Consider the following 15,553-nt stretch of genomic DNA (forward strand, 5'->3'; position numbering starts at 1 on the left):
TGCTCTAGGTGAAACCCGACCGCTGTTTCTCAGAGGAGCCGGGGTCAGGGCGCGCGCCCTTGAGACTCGGCGCCACCTTCAGCAGTGAGTTTGTGTGAGAGCCCGTGTGCCAGGTTACAACGTTTTAAAATCTGTTTCTAGAGACGAACATTTGAGCTGAAATACCACGCAGGCCCGCAAACTGCTGAAGGTGTGATGGCACTTTGCTTTACGATTTGTTAATATTGTATGAATTAGAATATGTGGTCCCCGCGTAAGGCTAGAGAGATGAAGGGGCAGAAAAGGTTGTCCAATTAGGGTAACTTTAAGGTAAAATGAGAAACTTCTCTCCAAGCACCACCTCTCCCCCCGCCTTCTCCCTTAAGATCTTCTCAAGGTTACCTTTCCTCTCTCTCCTAATTTACTTTATGTCCTGGCCCTACTCTTTCCGCCGAAGATTTCGCAGGTAAAGGTGTTGGCTGACTACTCCTGGGAAGATTCACATTTTAAAAGAGGCGAAGCGGGTGTGTGTGTGGGGGGGAGGGGGGTGCGGAATTCTCCCAGACCTCTACTTACACACACATGCTCTCTTATTTATATTTCTTTTTTTTTTTTTTTTTTTACTAATTTATTATTATTTTACTAATGCTTAAGCCTGCTGATGTTGCTTCTTGAAGAATCAGAAGAGAAGGGATCTGATTTAACTTTTCTTAGGAAAGGACTACTTTTGTTCTTGGCTAAACCCTGTTCCCATGCTTCCTTCATGAAGGCAAGAGTTTTGCTTTTTTAAGCCTTACTGGCCATCTCCACTCAGCAGTACACTGGGGTAGCTGCCCCACCTGCATCTGAGGAATTTGAAACATTGAATGGATCTATTTCTTTTTTATTCTCTATTAATAATTTCTCACCGAATAGGAGGTTGGTGTGGATAACCAAACTCAAGATTTATGATTCTACTCAAATAGTTCATTACAGTATGGTAGAGATAACAATCACTTAGTTTTAATTTTCCAATATTTATTGAGTTCACTAGTGATAGCTTTTTTTCTTTCTCAAAAACTTTATTAAAGAATAAGGACTGGGAGACTTCCCTGGTAATTTTGGGTAAGACTCCATGTTTCCAAAGCAGGGACTGCAGTTTCTGAAGTAACTTAAATTGACTCTGGAAAAACCATTCCACTATTTTCTTCCATATATTCTGAGTTAGGTCACTGGGAATATAATAATTAAAAGATTAGTAATAAAGTCATTCAAATAGATTTGTTTTTTACTGTCTAAACCTAATTATTGTGTGGACTACATAGGGAGGGTAAATGTTTCTTTTCAAGTGCCTGACTCAGTATTTTTTCCCCGTAACGGTATACTGAAAAAGTTTTTGAAGTTGCATTTGGCCCAAAGGGGGGAAAATATGATTATTTAGTATTCACTCAAAATTAATAGTTGCTATTAAACATAGCTAGTTTATCATCTTTAAAGATTTTCCTATTTGGAAAAGCATGAAACTGTAGCATTTATTAATTTTTTCTTATCTTTTGATTCTGTTATGGATTAATTTGACCTAGAGTCCTAGCTGTAGACTCTTAAACTAAAATTGTACCTCAATTTTTGAACCAAGAATTGGCAGGATATCTGGCCAAATTACATTCTCAAAGCTGTACCTTCTCTCCCAATAAGATTTCTTGTAGGAGAAAAATTGATGAGAAAAAGCCATACTTGATTGTTGCAGCCCATGTTGGGTACTTGTTCTCAGTCTCCTCTGCTGTTATGTAATCACTACTTCATTTTCTATATCCATTTATAACAGTAGCACAAGCATCTGCTTATATCCCAAGGCTCTTCGGATTATGAATGACATGACAATATCTGAGAAAGGGGGTAACATTCCGTGTTTAAAAAAAGTCAACATGCTGAGTGCTGAGGTAGCAGCATGAGTCTCTAGCTGGCTGGCCTCATCTCTTCTTAAAATAATGATGCTGTTTTCTTTTAGATTCCTTTTAAATTGAAAGTGTGTTGGTCATCCCTTTGCTGAAAATATTATATGTGCACAGCTTTAAACTCTTAATACATTAGCCCTTGTTTGGGTTTGTTATGAGGCTGACCCCTGTGGGAACGGAGTTACTAGGAGAGGGAGAGGACCAATTAAAGTCACTGGCTTTGAGTTTGTTTCTAAGACAAAGGTCATGAAAGATTTCGAGGCTTTCTAAATTAATATACTTATTCTCATTTAGCAGCTTGAAATTTTATATCTACAATGAAGAGTGAATATTTATACATCTTATTTAATGGAAAAGTTGGAATTCATTATCACCAGATAAAATTGCAATTATTATTTTAAATCTGGAAGAAACCACAGGGACTTAAATTTGACTTTCTCAATTTGTACGTGGCAGAAAAACCAACCAGGAGGGCACAGCAGTGGGCTAGGAAAGCGATGCTGATGAGAGCTGGCTTTGGCCGTGGGGATGGTTTAGATTCTGGAAATTTATGAGGTAGAGAAATAGCAGAATTTGGTGACTGCACGGAGTTAGGAAGTGGGTCGTGGGGGTGAGGGGTTAGAAGACTTGAGAGATTTTGACCCTTATAGGTTGAGCAGTTGGTAAATAACTGCAGGCATCTCTGTCAGACCTACTTCCCCTAATTATACTGCTCTCAAGTGTTTCAAGTTCTGGCCTTCTTTGCCTGGAGAGGCAGTTGTCTCCTTGTTAGGTGTAGGTAAGACTGCCTTTTCTCTCATGAATTCACTTCACAGATACATAGTGAGCACTTACTGTATGTTTAGCACTGCTCACCTCTGAGAATGTAAAGGTAAGACATGTCCTTGAGGAACCTGAGAGTCTAACAGGGAGAAACAGATGTGTAAACATATAGGTGTGATAGTGTATGTTATGACAGAAGGATCTACAGCAGGTTTTCTCTGCCTCAGCACTGTTGACCTTTTGGACTAGATAATTCTCTGTTGCAGGGGACTTTCCTGTGTAAGATCTTTAGCAGCATTTCTGACTTCTACCCACCACGAGATGCCAGTAGTACCAACCCCCAGACATTGTCAAGTGTCCCATGGGGACAAAGTTGCTCCTGGTTGAGAACCACAGATATCTATATGTTACCATGAGGACCCAAAGGAGGGGACAAGTAATCCTGAGTGAAGTCAGAGAAAACCTAGTTTAAACCATATTAAGAGGTGGGCAGGTGATTCTCAGAGGGCTTCAAGAACTGGGCCTTTCAGCAGATCAAACGACTACATGAAATTCCTAATCAAGGGTTTTTGATAAGCTTTAAATATTTTTTGTTACCATGGATGAGAAATGTGTTCACACGATTTTTTAAAAAGATTTATTTATGGCTGGGCTGGATCTTGGTGGCTGTCCACAGGCTTTCTCTAGTTGCAGCGATCCCTGGCTACTTTCCAGTTGCAGTGTGCAGGCTCCTCATTGTAATGGTTTCTCTTCTTTCGGAGTAACTGTGATGGTACAAGTGGATTTCAAATTCAATCAAACTTTTTCCAAACCAGTATTTCAAAATAAAGACAAAACTTCAGGCATGGAATTGGTTGCAAGGGCAAATGCCCGCTGCGCAGGAACCCCACTCGCTCCCCCGGCCTTCGTGGGCCTCACTTTATGCTGTGCAGCCTCCTTGCGCACCGGAAGGGAAGTTCATCCGCGCTTCTTCTGGCGCTCCTGGACTCGGAAGAAAACTGGCAGCACCCAGCTTCTTGCAGCAGATTCAGTGAGTGTCTGGCTCTATCTTGCTCCCTGGAGGCCTGTGACCTCCAGGGAGCTGACCCTCCTTGGGTCAGCTGACCCCACTTGGTTGCCTTCTGAAAAGTCTGGGTGGAGGTTACTTTTGACCGGAGGGGTCCCCAGCATCTCCTTTCCCCCCAACCCTCAAGCTACCTTTACAGGCTGAGAAAATCAATCCGATAGACCACACACCAGTCATCTATTTAGGACAATGCATCAGGGCTGGGGGTAGGGTAGGCACTGCAGTTCTCACTTTAGCGGCCATCTGAATCACCTGGGGGCTTCCCTGGTAGATCAGCTGGTAAAGAATCTACTTGTAATAAAGGAGACGCCTGTTCCATACCTGGGCTGGGAAGATCCCCTGGAGAGGGGATAGGGTACCCACTCCAGTGTTCTTGGGCTTCCCTGGTGGGGAATCCGCCTGCCAATGCAGGAGATGTGGGAGACGCAGGTTCGGTCCCTGTGTTGGGAAGATCCTCTGGAGGAGGGCGTGGCAACCCACTCCAGTATTCTTGCCTGAAGAATCCCCATGGCAGAAGGAGCCTAGTGGGCTAAAATCCATGAGGTCACAAAAAGTCGGACACAACTGAGCGTCTAAGCACAGCACAGAATCACTTGGAGGGCCAATTAAACTGCCTTGTTGGGCTCTTTCTGCCCCTTCTCCCAGGTTCTAGTTGAGCAAGTGGAGGGTGGGGTCTGATAATTTGTAACAAGTTTCTACGTTGTTTTGATGCTCTGGAGCCACAAGTTCTTAGAGGTCAAACAAAGTGTTTTATAAATACTGTTTAAAACAGCCCCTTCTCAGTCTGGCTTACCCTGGTTTATTTTTCTTAATAGTTATCGTTACTTGACATTTTATATATTTATCTGCTTTTTGTTTGTCCTTAGTTAGGTCCAGGAGAACAGAACTTTGTCTTGCTCTTGTAGTTCTGTATTCTAGAACAGTGCCTGGCACATGGTAAGAACTAGAAAATCTGTATTATTTGCATGAACATGTGTTTCGGAAGGCATGAGCCAAAGCTGAAGGTGTGAGAGTGAAAAAGGTCACTCAGGAAGAGGGGGAAGACTGAAAAGGAGAAGCCAAGGACAGACCCTGCTAGGTGTGGACATTTAATGGAATAACAGAAATAGGAAATAAGAGCAGAAACCTAGGTGCCAAGCTCAATGAAGCAGCATTATAGACACTCAGGAGAGATTTTCAGAAAGGGAGGGGACACAGAGAGGAAACAGCAGCCATCACCGACCATGGAAATATTGAAAAGTCCTTACGATCTGTCAGATTTGTCATTGGTGGTTTTGATAAAACTAAGATGTTCAGAGTAGCAGACCTAGTGCTTCAGATTGAGTAGGGAATGGTGGATGAAAAAGCGGGGAAAAGTGAGCGTGGACTGTTTATTCAAGGATTTGGCCAAGAAGGAATGGCTGGAGGATGTTAGAAAGTATTTCTCGCTCTGTCTCTCCCTCTCTGTGTGTGTTGTCTTTGGGAGTCAGAGCCAAGTCATTTTCTAGTGGTGAGGCAGGAATATGTACAAAAGTTTAATAGGGATGGCAAAGGTTTAGCGTAATTGCTGTGAGGAATAGAATTGAACAGTGACATCAAATGGCCCCAAGTTGGGCATAGTGTTAAACTTTGGGAGGTTGGAATGCTGCCCAAGTTCTATCATGAGCTTCTAACTCACCTCCTCCTTCACAGACAGTGTTTTCAAAAGAGTCTCTCATACTTGTTATGGGGCATATATTAAAGCTTCAGAAGCTTAAAACACACACAACAACACAAAACTCATTATTGGCTGTTTTCTAAGGCAGGAATGCTGGTAGGAGCAGCTGCAATGGAAATATACTCCCAGATACAAGCAGGGGATGGGAGGAGACCAGGTGGAGACAGTTAATTAACAAAGACAAGTGTTCTCTGGTCATCATAATAGGCAGGATGGAAAACACATTGGTCTGGTTGTGGTAATTAATTGTAGGGTCCCAGGGATGAAATCAACAAACAACTCACTAAGTCTTTTTAATTTGTGTAATTTCAAACCAACAAAACACAGTTCTAGGTCTGGGAACAGAGGACTCGGAGTGAGAAATATGACTTGTCAGTTCTGTTCCAAGAACTAAATCAGATCCCAGGAGTGTAGCCTAAATATTCTTAAAGAAGGATGCTGCTGAAACACTGTACTTAAGTACTGCAAACCTTTTCTCCAGCCTTTCCCCAAAGGCCTTGGAACCCCTTATGGATAAATGTTCTGGAAAAAAGGAGGAACTCAAACTTCTTAGTAACTGTCACTAATTTCAAAAGAACACAAATGTCACTGTGTGCTGTCAACATTCTGAGCATGTAGGGGTTAGGTGATAAATGAATTAAATTCTGGGCCAAGTTGACCTTTGGGCAGGGCCAGTAGGACTGTGAATTCATCCTGTGGTTAGTACCCTACTTGCCAAGTGAATAGTTGGAATAGGTAATCTTGGCAACTGACAGAATTCTTACATGGGCACATTCACTCATTGAGTAAGGGCTATTCTGGTAGAAAATGCCAAGTGAAGTGCCAAAATAGTACATCAAAAGCATTACATACCTACAGAGTGTCTCCATCAAAGGCAAGAAAGATGCTAAGGTGATGGTTCTCACCTCATTCCAGGTAGCGACTACATAAGTCTGATAGTTCTCAGAGAATGACAGTGCGTTATAAACCCAAGCAAGTCATGATTTCAAGTGTAGCTTAACTCTTCCAAATGGGGTCCCCTTATTGAAGCAACTCAGCCCCTGACACTCAGATTGCAGTTATTGATCTGAGATTTAGCTCCAGAATATCTTGGTAAAAATCTCTTATTTTCACATTATGCACCAATAACTTTCTAGACTCAATCCAGAGTTTTGTTTTTATTGCCCATCACTTTTTTATATCCTTGTTCATTTCTGTCAGTTTCTTCAGTTTAAAGTGGGGATCATAATTGTACTTTTTCAGATTGTTAAAATTTGATAATCTCCGTTAAGAGCATGTAGTAAATGCACCATATGTTACTTATTATCGTAGATAATGGGGTGAAAATTAGGGATATGGTTTTTCAATTCATTGTCCATTTTGCTGTCAGGTTGTTTAGTGAGATGGTAAATTTTCAGAATTTTTGTGTGTTTTATTTAAATGCTGATTTGGCTGGGTTAAGGATTTCAGTTTCAGCTTTGAAGACATTACTCCATTGAGAAATCCAATGGCAATATAATTTCCATTGCTTTCTAGGTAACCTATTTCTATATAAAAGCTCTTCTTTTTCTTCTGGATGTTGTCTAGAATGGGATCTTAAGTTTATTATCCTAAGGACTCAGTGGAACCATTTAATCTGAAAATTTGTGTTTTTCTTCAAATCTGAGACATTTTCTTCTTTCCACATCTCCAACCCTCACCACCATTCTGTTGTTTGTGTAATACCTGTCATTCAGATGTTGGAGTGGTGTCCAGCTGGATCCATTCTTCATGTCTCATCACTTTCCTTTTAGTTCATTGGCTACTTAGCCCTGTCTGTTTTGCTATAAACCAGCCCACAAATCTTTTTTGTATTTTGAGATTACTCAGTATTCTTGGTTCATTGATGGAACATTTTGTTCCTAAGAGCCTTTTTCTTAATGTCGTGGGATTTTAGGTGAAAGTAGATGTGTGCGCTCTGGTTTCTTTGACTCATCCTCAGTTACCTTTTGGTTTTCTTGTTCCTTTAATTAGATTATATATTTTAAGGTAAAAGTCTTCATACTCTGCCTTTCAAGTCTACACCTCTTAAACTACCATTTTCTGGTTTTCAAGGCCCTTATACATCTGGCTCATTCCACCTATCCAGTAAAATACACCCCAGCTTATTTCCTCAAGTACATCCTCCTCTTTAGTTTCCCAACTCTTTCATCTCCAGTGAAGTTCTCCAATCATTCGGGAAGCCCTCGTTGCCCCACCCATTCCGCTCTGCGGGAAGTCGCATCTATCTAGCTCCGCAGCAGTGCTTCTCCACCAAGCATCAGAATTGCCTGAAATTTCCTCCAATAGACCCAGACCTGCTAGAATCAGAGTATCTGCTGATCAGACCCGAGCATCTTTTTCACTTCTTAAAGTAGCCCCACGGGTGATTGAGAGGCACACCTAGGCTAAGAACCTCGCAGCCTCCTTCTCCTCCGGCTGAGAGGTGTCTGGAGGGGTTCTTGTGCGCGCTGCCTCACCTCGTGTCTCCCAAGCACGTCGCAAGAAGTAGGCGCCGGCCACCCCAGAAGGCTGCCTGGGAGGGGACCTAGGCCGCCCCAGGACTGGGACCGAACCCAGGCCAGATCCCGGAGCCACCAGTCCTACCTAACCGTCCCACCGGCCGTGAGCCCTCGGGGCCGGAACGCGGCGCCCGGAGAGCACCTCGCGGGCCCTCAGGCACTAGTGCGCAGGCGCGCAGGCCGCCTCCCAGCTGCCGGTCGGTGGCTGCTAGTTCGTGTGCGCGTTTGACGTTGCCAGGCCCGCAACGGCAGCGCCAGCGCCAGCGCCAGGGTGAGGGGCGGCCGGCAGGGTCGGGCCGCTGAAGGGTGCTCCGCCTGCCTCCCGCCCGCCTACCTCTTTTCCCCAGGGCCGTAGGCTTTGGGGGATAGGGTGGGGAGGGGTGAACACCCCGCGCCCAAGCCGAGCGCAGTTGGTAGAGCTCGGGCAACGACCAGGTGGTTGACTTTGGAAGACGACGCGGGGAGCCTCTCCGTAGGTTTGGGCTCTGGAGAAAGTCTGCCCATCCGAGCGTGATTCCGCGGAGCCCAGTCCTCGCACTGCGGAAGAAGGCGTACTGCGTTTGCCTCCTTCCCAGTCCTGGTTCCCGAATGGCGGGCCAGAGAGAATCTGATACTAAGTCTACAGTGTAGAGTGGGATCCGGGACAAGCAGAGTTAAGGCTTCACCCAAAAAACGAGCCAGGAACTTAAACTTTTCACACGTTAGGTCGCGGCAGGGATTTCTCGAGGCACACTTAGGTTAATCATCACAGTTTGGGATTTAGACTTTGAATTATGTAGGAGCTTTCCCAAACCCAAGTTTCAGAGCACCCTCGTGGTACTGTCTCTGCCTCATTTTACCTTTAAAATGCGCATCAGTTGTTTATATTCCACTTTGGGCCATTTTAAACTTTTTATTATTTTTCCTCTTGGGTTTGCCTGCTTTTCCTCATGAGCAGTGTTTCTGTCTTAAATCTTGTAGGGTGCAATGTCTGAACAAGAGCGTATACAGGAATGCCTGAGGAAGGAAATAAGGTCACTTCTCATTTCCACCAAAGATGGTTTGACCCCACAGCAGTTGGAAAAGGAGTACCTTTTGATGGTTGGCAACCATTTACCGCTCGGAATCCTTGGGTATCGGTCCGCCATGGAGCTGGTGTTGGATATGCCTGATGTTGTCAGTGTCTGCCCCTGTGGGGATGGCACTGTAATACTGAAAGGTAGGTTTAAGATTTGGAGGTCTATGAACTTTGTAATAATAATCACTTGGTAAAGAATTGTTCTAGCTCTACAAGTATCCTGCATTCCAGGCAGGGGATTTTACTTTCTTGAGGGAGAAGAGAGATCATAGGCACCTTTGAGGTTGTGGGCAGAGTTAGATCTTTAGCATAGTCAGGAAACCCTCCCCAGAATGCTCTGCTTTCACAAAAACTACGTTTTTCATATGATTTAATGTTTTAACATATGCCAGGAGAAACTTAACAAGGGGACTTTTTAATTATGGAATCTTGTTCTAAATTTCATGAAGCACAAAAACATTGTAGGGAAGTTTATTGTTCATCTCTAGAGTTTCAGATCTTTCAGGAGTTAATTAGCAGCAGTGTTAACAAGTTGGGTTCCACTGTTCTCCATCCTCCAGTAGAGAAGCTAACAAGTTGTATAAAATGCAAGAAATGGAGTAACCAGGGATTCACGTTTCTTGTGCCACCCAGATACACAGCTCCTTGGAGAGCAAAAAATTGTATAACCACAGGTGCAAAGAATGAAGAAGGGAGTCAGTTTTCACCTAAATATGATTTCTTTTTTTTTTTTCTTCTTCACACCTCCTTAGCCATCCCAGATGAGTCCACCAAAGGAATAGCAAATTTAGTTGCAAAACAGAAGAGCAACCATAAGGTTCGAAACTCCGTGCAGAAGGGAAGGGCCAGTGTTTGCTCTGGTCCCAGCTCTCGCCGGCGAGTACCTTACCGAGGAAGGGTGTCCCCTATTCTTCCAGCTGTTGTGAAGAGTGAGTTGAAAGACCTCTTGGCGTTATCTCCTGTTCTCCTTTCTGATTTTGAAAAGGCATTTGCCAATCGATTTGGACGATCATTCCAGTATGTGCAGTATGGCTTCCTTTCTATGTTCGAAGTGCTGAATGCCGCTTCAGATGTTATTTCTGTGGAGCAGACCAGAGCAGGTTCTTTGTTGACGCTGAAGAAGAGTGTATCAGAGGAAAAGCAGAGAGGATGGCCTGCAGGTAAGCACATTAGTAAAGGTAACTGTATTGCAGATCAGCAGATTTTGGAGCTGTTGTGGTACATATGTGTAGGTATGTATGCATGTAATGACTAAGCTCCAGTTTGTTGAAGTTGAATCGTGGCTCTACCACTTGCTAGCTGTGTGATCTCAGGTGAGTTAAAATGGCTAAGCCCTTAGTCCCCTCATCTCTATAATAGGAATAATAATACTTGGCTGTTGGAGTCATGCTGAGGATTAAATGAGACAAGATCTGTAAAGTGCCTGGCATTTAGTAAGCCCACAGTAAGTGGTAGCTACTATTATGAAAACATAAGATCAGCCCTCTCTGGAGTGCTGTAAATGAACATCAGTTCTGTGTATTCAGGTAAAGAAGATATAGCATAGAAAATGAAAAGTTTAAAAAATAATACTGATCTGTGGCATTTGCTATCTGATCTTGGCTATCACTGAATCTTTCATACCCTAGCAGGCATTGTACTAATTTATGTAGTGTAGTAATAACCACCTTATCTGTATAGCATTTTACCTTGGGTTCTCATACTATAGACAGGTTGGCTGAGTAACTGTCTTACAGATCAGAAAGTCAAAACTCAAGAAAGTTGAGTGACTTTTCAAAAATTTCATGGCTAACAGCTAAAGTTAGGTACTGAACTCATTACTGCTAATTCAGTGCTTTGCCTCCCCAATTACTGTCTTTCTTAAAAGCTCAGAAGACTAATATGGTTATTGATATACTGTCTCTCTAGACCCTTGACAGTATAGAATCCATTCACTGCCTATTTGGGGAACTCTATGTCCATTTCAGTGATTTTTCTTTTTCTCAAAAATCTGTATTTTTAGATTAATACAGAAAAATCATGAGACTATCACACATTTACAAACCAATATTTAAATTGTGATGGGAAGTGTAATTTGACAAGGATATGGTAGGGAGTTTACAGTCAAGGAAGACTATGGGGCCACTGAGTGTTTTGAGTCTAAACCTCAACAGCATCATTATTCTTTTTTTTTTTAATTTTTGGCTGTGCCATGCCACTTGTGGGATCTCTGTTTCATGACCAGGAATGGAACCCAGACCACAGCTGTGAGGAGTGCTGAATCCTAACTACTAGGCCACCTGGGAACTCCCTGTGTCAGTATTCTTGAGGTGCTCAAACTTTGGGAGAGTAACTCATGCTATTCAACTTATATGAGGTTGAGTTGTATAAAGCAGTTTGACAATTTATTGAGTTGTAGGGGGTGGACATTACTTCCCAGTGATTGAATTGTTGATTTTCTCCACCCATAGTCTGTTATTCCTCATCAGGTTATCTTGGAAGTAATTTCCTCTTGTCAGCTTGATCTTAGGGTAAAGAAAGAGCTAGGCCTTGCTGGGGTTCAGTTATCTTTCATGTTTTTTAACAATAAACCTTTCTCCTGTAGTGCTTCCTTACCTATTAACCTTGAAGAAAAGAATCTATACTCTAGGATAATATTCTTTATTCTGTAGCTTTTCATTCTCCACCTCTCCCCCCATACCACTAGATGGTTATCCAGTTTGAAAAGCATGATTCAAGCAGATTATTTATTTGAAGACTTAATGGTTTCCTAAATAAGATACAGCTTTTTTGATTTTTACCTACTGAGTCCTGGCTGTTTGTAATGATTTTCAGGTGTCCTTAAGTAGAGTTTTAGAAACCCCCAATCTTTCAGTAACACATTTATTATCTCTTGTTTTTTCTTCTGTAGATGACTAATCATTTCCATTGTATGTAAATTTTATTGGCTTTACATGAAAATGCAAGCTGACTTTTTAGTTCTAAGGGCCTAACCTCTATATATAGCCACCAGAAGGTAAACTAGAAATTGGTAGTGACAATTTTTCTCTCCTCTTCTTTTATTCACAAAAGGTAAGATTTTCACCCAACCTTTTAGAATGAAGCAACAAGGGTCATGTCCCATAGGCTTCCCAGTAGCAAAGGCATGCTTTTCACAACCTGCTTCAAACATGGAACCACCGAAGCAAATACTGGGCATGGAAAGGAATACTAGATCAAATGTAATGGAGACTTCAAGGCTGAATCAGAGTGAAAAATTAAACCAGGTAAGATGTCCAAGTTTGGAGCTATAAATATACCAAAACTGTGTTTAAATTCAGTGGTTATTTCTTAACTCTCATAGAAAAATTGCCCTTCTGAAATTCAAGTCATTCACTTATTTCATATTTAACTTAAGCATTTTCTGTGGTTTAGTAAGAAGTGAGACCTGGCCGTGAGAAAAGAGTACAATTTTATCAACTCCTTGGTTTCTACTGTTTTCTGCAGATGACTCCCAAATCTGTATCTCTAGTTCCAGCTTCTCATCAGAGTTATAGAGCATATTTGCAACTTACCTCATGAGTATCTTCACCTGAATGCTGGCCCTGACACTGCAGTCCTGGTATTTTTATGTGACTGTAATGCTGAAGGACTTTGAGTAAAAACTATTAGACTAGAACCAATAAAAACCTGGTTAAGTTTGCAAGATGAACAAGTAGAGCTCAAAATAAGGTCATGGGAATTAAAGACATAAAAGTGCTTTATTTCTACATGTAACTGTCCAGTTTTCCCAGCACCATTTGTTGAAGAGAGTATCTTTCCAGCACTATGTAGTCTTTCCTCTTTTGTCATAGGTTAATTATCCATAGTTGCATGGGCTTATTTCTGGGTTTTCTATCCTGTTCCATTGAGCTATATTTCTATTAATATTTTTGTGCCAGTACCATACTGTTTTGATGATTGTAGTTTTGTAGTATAGTCTGAAGTCAAGGAACCTGATTCCTCCAGCTACATTTTTCTTTGTTTATATTTACTTTGGCTATTTGAGGTCTTTTGTGTCTCTATACAAATTTTGAGATTTTTTTTTGGTTCTAGTTCTGTGAAAAATGCCATTAGTAATTTGATAGGGATTGTATTGAATCTGTAGATTGCCTTGGATATTATGGTCATTTTGACAATGTTGATTCTTGCACTCCATGAACGTGGTGTATTTTTCCACTTGTTTGTATCATCTTTTATTTCTTTTATCAGCATCTTATAGTTTTTGGAGTACAGATCTTTGGTCTCCTTAGGTAGGTTTATTCCTAGGTATTTTATTCTTTTTCATGCAGTGGTCAGTGGAATTGTTTCTTGAATTTCTCTTTCTGATCTTTTGTTGTTAGTGTATAGAAATGCAATAGATTTCTGTGTATTAATTTTGTAACCTGCAACTTTACTGAATTCATTGATGAGTTCTGGTAGTTTTCTGGTAGATCTTTAGAATCTTCTATGTATAGTGTCATGTCATCTGCAAACAGTAACCATTTAACTTCTTCTTCCCCAATTTGGATTCCCTTTACTTCTTTTTCTTCTCTGATTGCTGTAACTAGGACTTCCAAAACTATGTTGACTAAAAGTGGTAAGGGTGGACATTCTGGTCTTGTTCCTGATCTTAGAGGGAATGCTTTCAGCTTTTTACCATTAAGTATAATGCTAACTGTAGGTTTGTCATATATTGCCTTTATTATGTTGAGGTATGTTCCCTCTGTGCCCACTTTCTGAAAAGTTTCTATCATAAATGGGTGCTGAATTTTTGTCATTTATACAATGGAATAACACTCAGCCATTAGAAAGAATGAAATAATGCCATTTGCAGCAACATGTATGGATATAGAGAGTGTCATATTGAGTAAAGTAAGTCAGAGAAGTATTGTATGACATCCCTTATATGTAGAATCTAAAAAGAAATGATACAAATGAACTTAATACAAAACAGAAACAGACAGACTGAGCTTATGGTTGCCAGGAGGGAAGAATGGGGTAAAAGATACTTAGGGAATTTGGGATGGGCATGTACACACTGCTGTATTTAAAATAGATAGCCAACAAGGTCCTACTGTATATCATATGAAACTCTTTTTTTAATGTTATATGGCAGCGTGGATGGAAGGGGAGTTTGGGGGACAATGGATACATGTAATGTGTATAACTGAGTCCCTTCACTGTTCACCTGAAACTATCACATTATTTGTTAATTTGCTATACCCCAATACAAAATAAAAAGTTTTTAAAAAGTCCTTTTTTCTATAACTTTAAAAAATTAGCTTTAGTATAACTTAATTTACATGTAGTAAAATCTGTCCATTGAAAATGTACAGCTTGAGTTTTAACATATGTATCTACATGTGTAATTGCCATCAAAGTCAAGAAACAGCATTTCAGTCTTCCCCCCAGAATTCCTTCATGCCACTTTGTAGTTGATCTCTTTCCCAAACTACACCTATAGACAACCAATACTTACTATAATTTTGACTTTCCAAGAGTTTCATATGAATGGAATTAAATAATGCTTAACTTTTTGTGTCTAGTTTCTTTAACAGGATGCTTTTGAGATTCACCCAATATGTATCAGTAGTTTGTTCCTCTTGTTGAGTATTGTTTCTCTGTACTGATATACCTCAATTTATTTTATATTCATCATTAGATAATATTTGGATTGTTTCCTGTTTGGGGTATCATGAATAAAGCTGCTATGAACATTTGCTTATGCTTTGTGTGAACATTGACTTCATTTCTCTTGGGTCAGTACCTAAAAGTTAGATTGTTGAGTCAAACAGTAAGTTTAACTTTTAAGAAATTACCAAACTCTAAAGTGGCTGTACAGTTTTACTTTGTGAGCTATGTATAAGAGTTCCACTTGCATCTCTGTTAACATTTGGTATTATCAATTTTAAAAACAGTAGCCATTTAAGTGGGTGCATAGTAGTATCTCATTATGGCTTTAACTGAAGTTTCTCTAGTGATGAATAATATTGGGTATATTTGCCCAGTGGCTCAGGGGTAAAGAATCCACCTGCAATGCAGAAGATGCAGAAGACATGGATTCGATCCCAGGGTTGGGAAGATCCCATGGAGGAGGGCAAGGCAACCCAATCCAGTCTTTTTGCTGGGAAAATCCTATAGATAGAGGAGCCTCACCTACTACAGTCCATGGGGTCGCAAAGAGTTGGACACAATTGAAGTAACTGAGCATGCATACACCATTTGTATATCTCCTTGGAGGTGTCTATTCATATCTTTTGCTCACTCTTAAAAATCAAATTTTCTTAGTATTGTGTTGGAAGACACTGATTTTATAAGAAATATATATTTGGTCTTCAACCTTTTCTGGCACAGATCTCCTAAAACGTTTGAAAATTCCTAAGTAAAGAGAGCAATAAAGGTGGCTTTTGTTATTTTGATGAGGTGACTTTTGGAAAGCACCTAAGAATTGCTAATTCTTAGTTAGGTTCAACCTAACTCCATTAGGTTGCTAATGGAGTCAACTGTGTAATTGGAAGGTTGAAACTCTTCAGTCCCGCTCTAAACCTCCTAGGAGGGTAG

General features: G+C 41.0%; 1 protein-coding gene across 3 annotated transcripts in view; it reads left to right on the forward strand.

Moving 5' to 3' along the window:
- Nucleotides 1–15,553, forward strand: part of TDRD5 (tudor domain containing 5) — a 101,327-nt gene that overhangs the window by 16,347 nt on the left and 69,427 nt on the right. The window contains exons 1-4 of one of the 3 annotated variants that reach the window (XM_043924354.1): nucleotides 8,103–8,227; nucleotides 8,917–9,154; nucleotides 9,766–10,173; nucleotides 12,065–12,258. In XM_043924354.1, the coding sequence (XP_043780289.1) occupies nucleotides 8,923–9,154; nucleotides 9,766–10,173; nucleotides 12,065–12,258 (834 nt within the window). In that variant the 5' untranslated portion in view covers nucleotides 8,103–8,227; nucleotides 8,917–8,922. Of the gene's footprint in view, nucleotides 1–8,102; nucleotides 8,228–8,254; nucleotides 8,429–8,916; nucleotides 9,155–9,765; nucleotides 10,174–12,064; nucleotides 12,259–15,553 lie in introns of those variants that run through there. The other 2 variants (XM_043924355.1, XM_043924353.1) reach the window with 2 other exon arrangements.

Source organism: Cervus elaphus, chromosome 14 (assembly GCF_910594005.1).
Source record: "Cervus elaphus chromosome 14, mCerEla1.1, whole genome shotgun sequence".
NCBI classification, from domain to species: domain Eukaryota; kingdom Metazoa; phylum Chordata; class Mammalia; order Artiodactyla; family Cervidae; genus Cervus; species Cervus elaphus.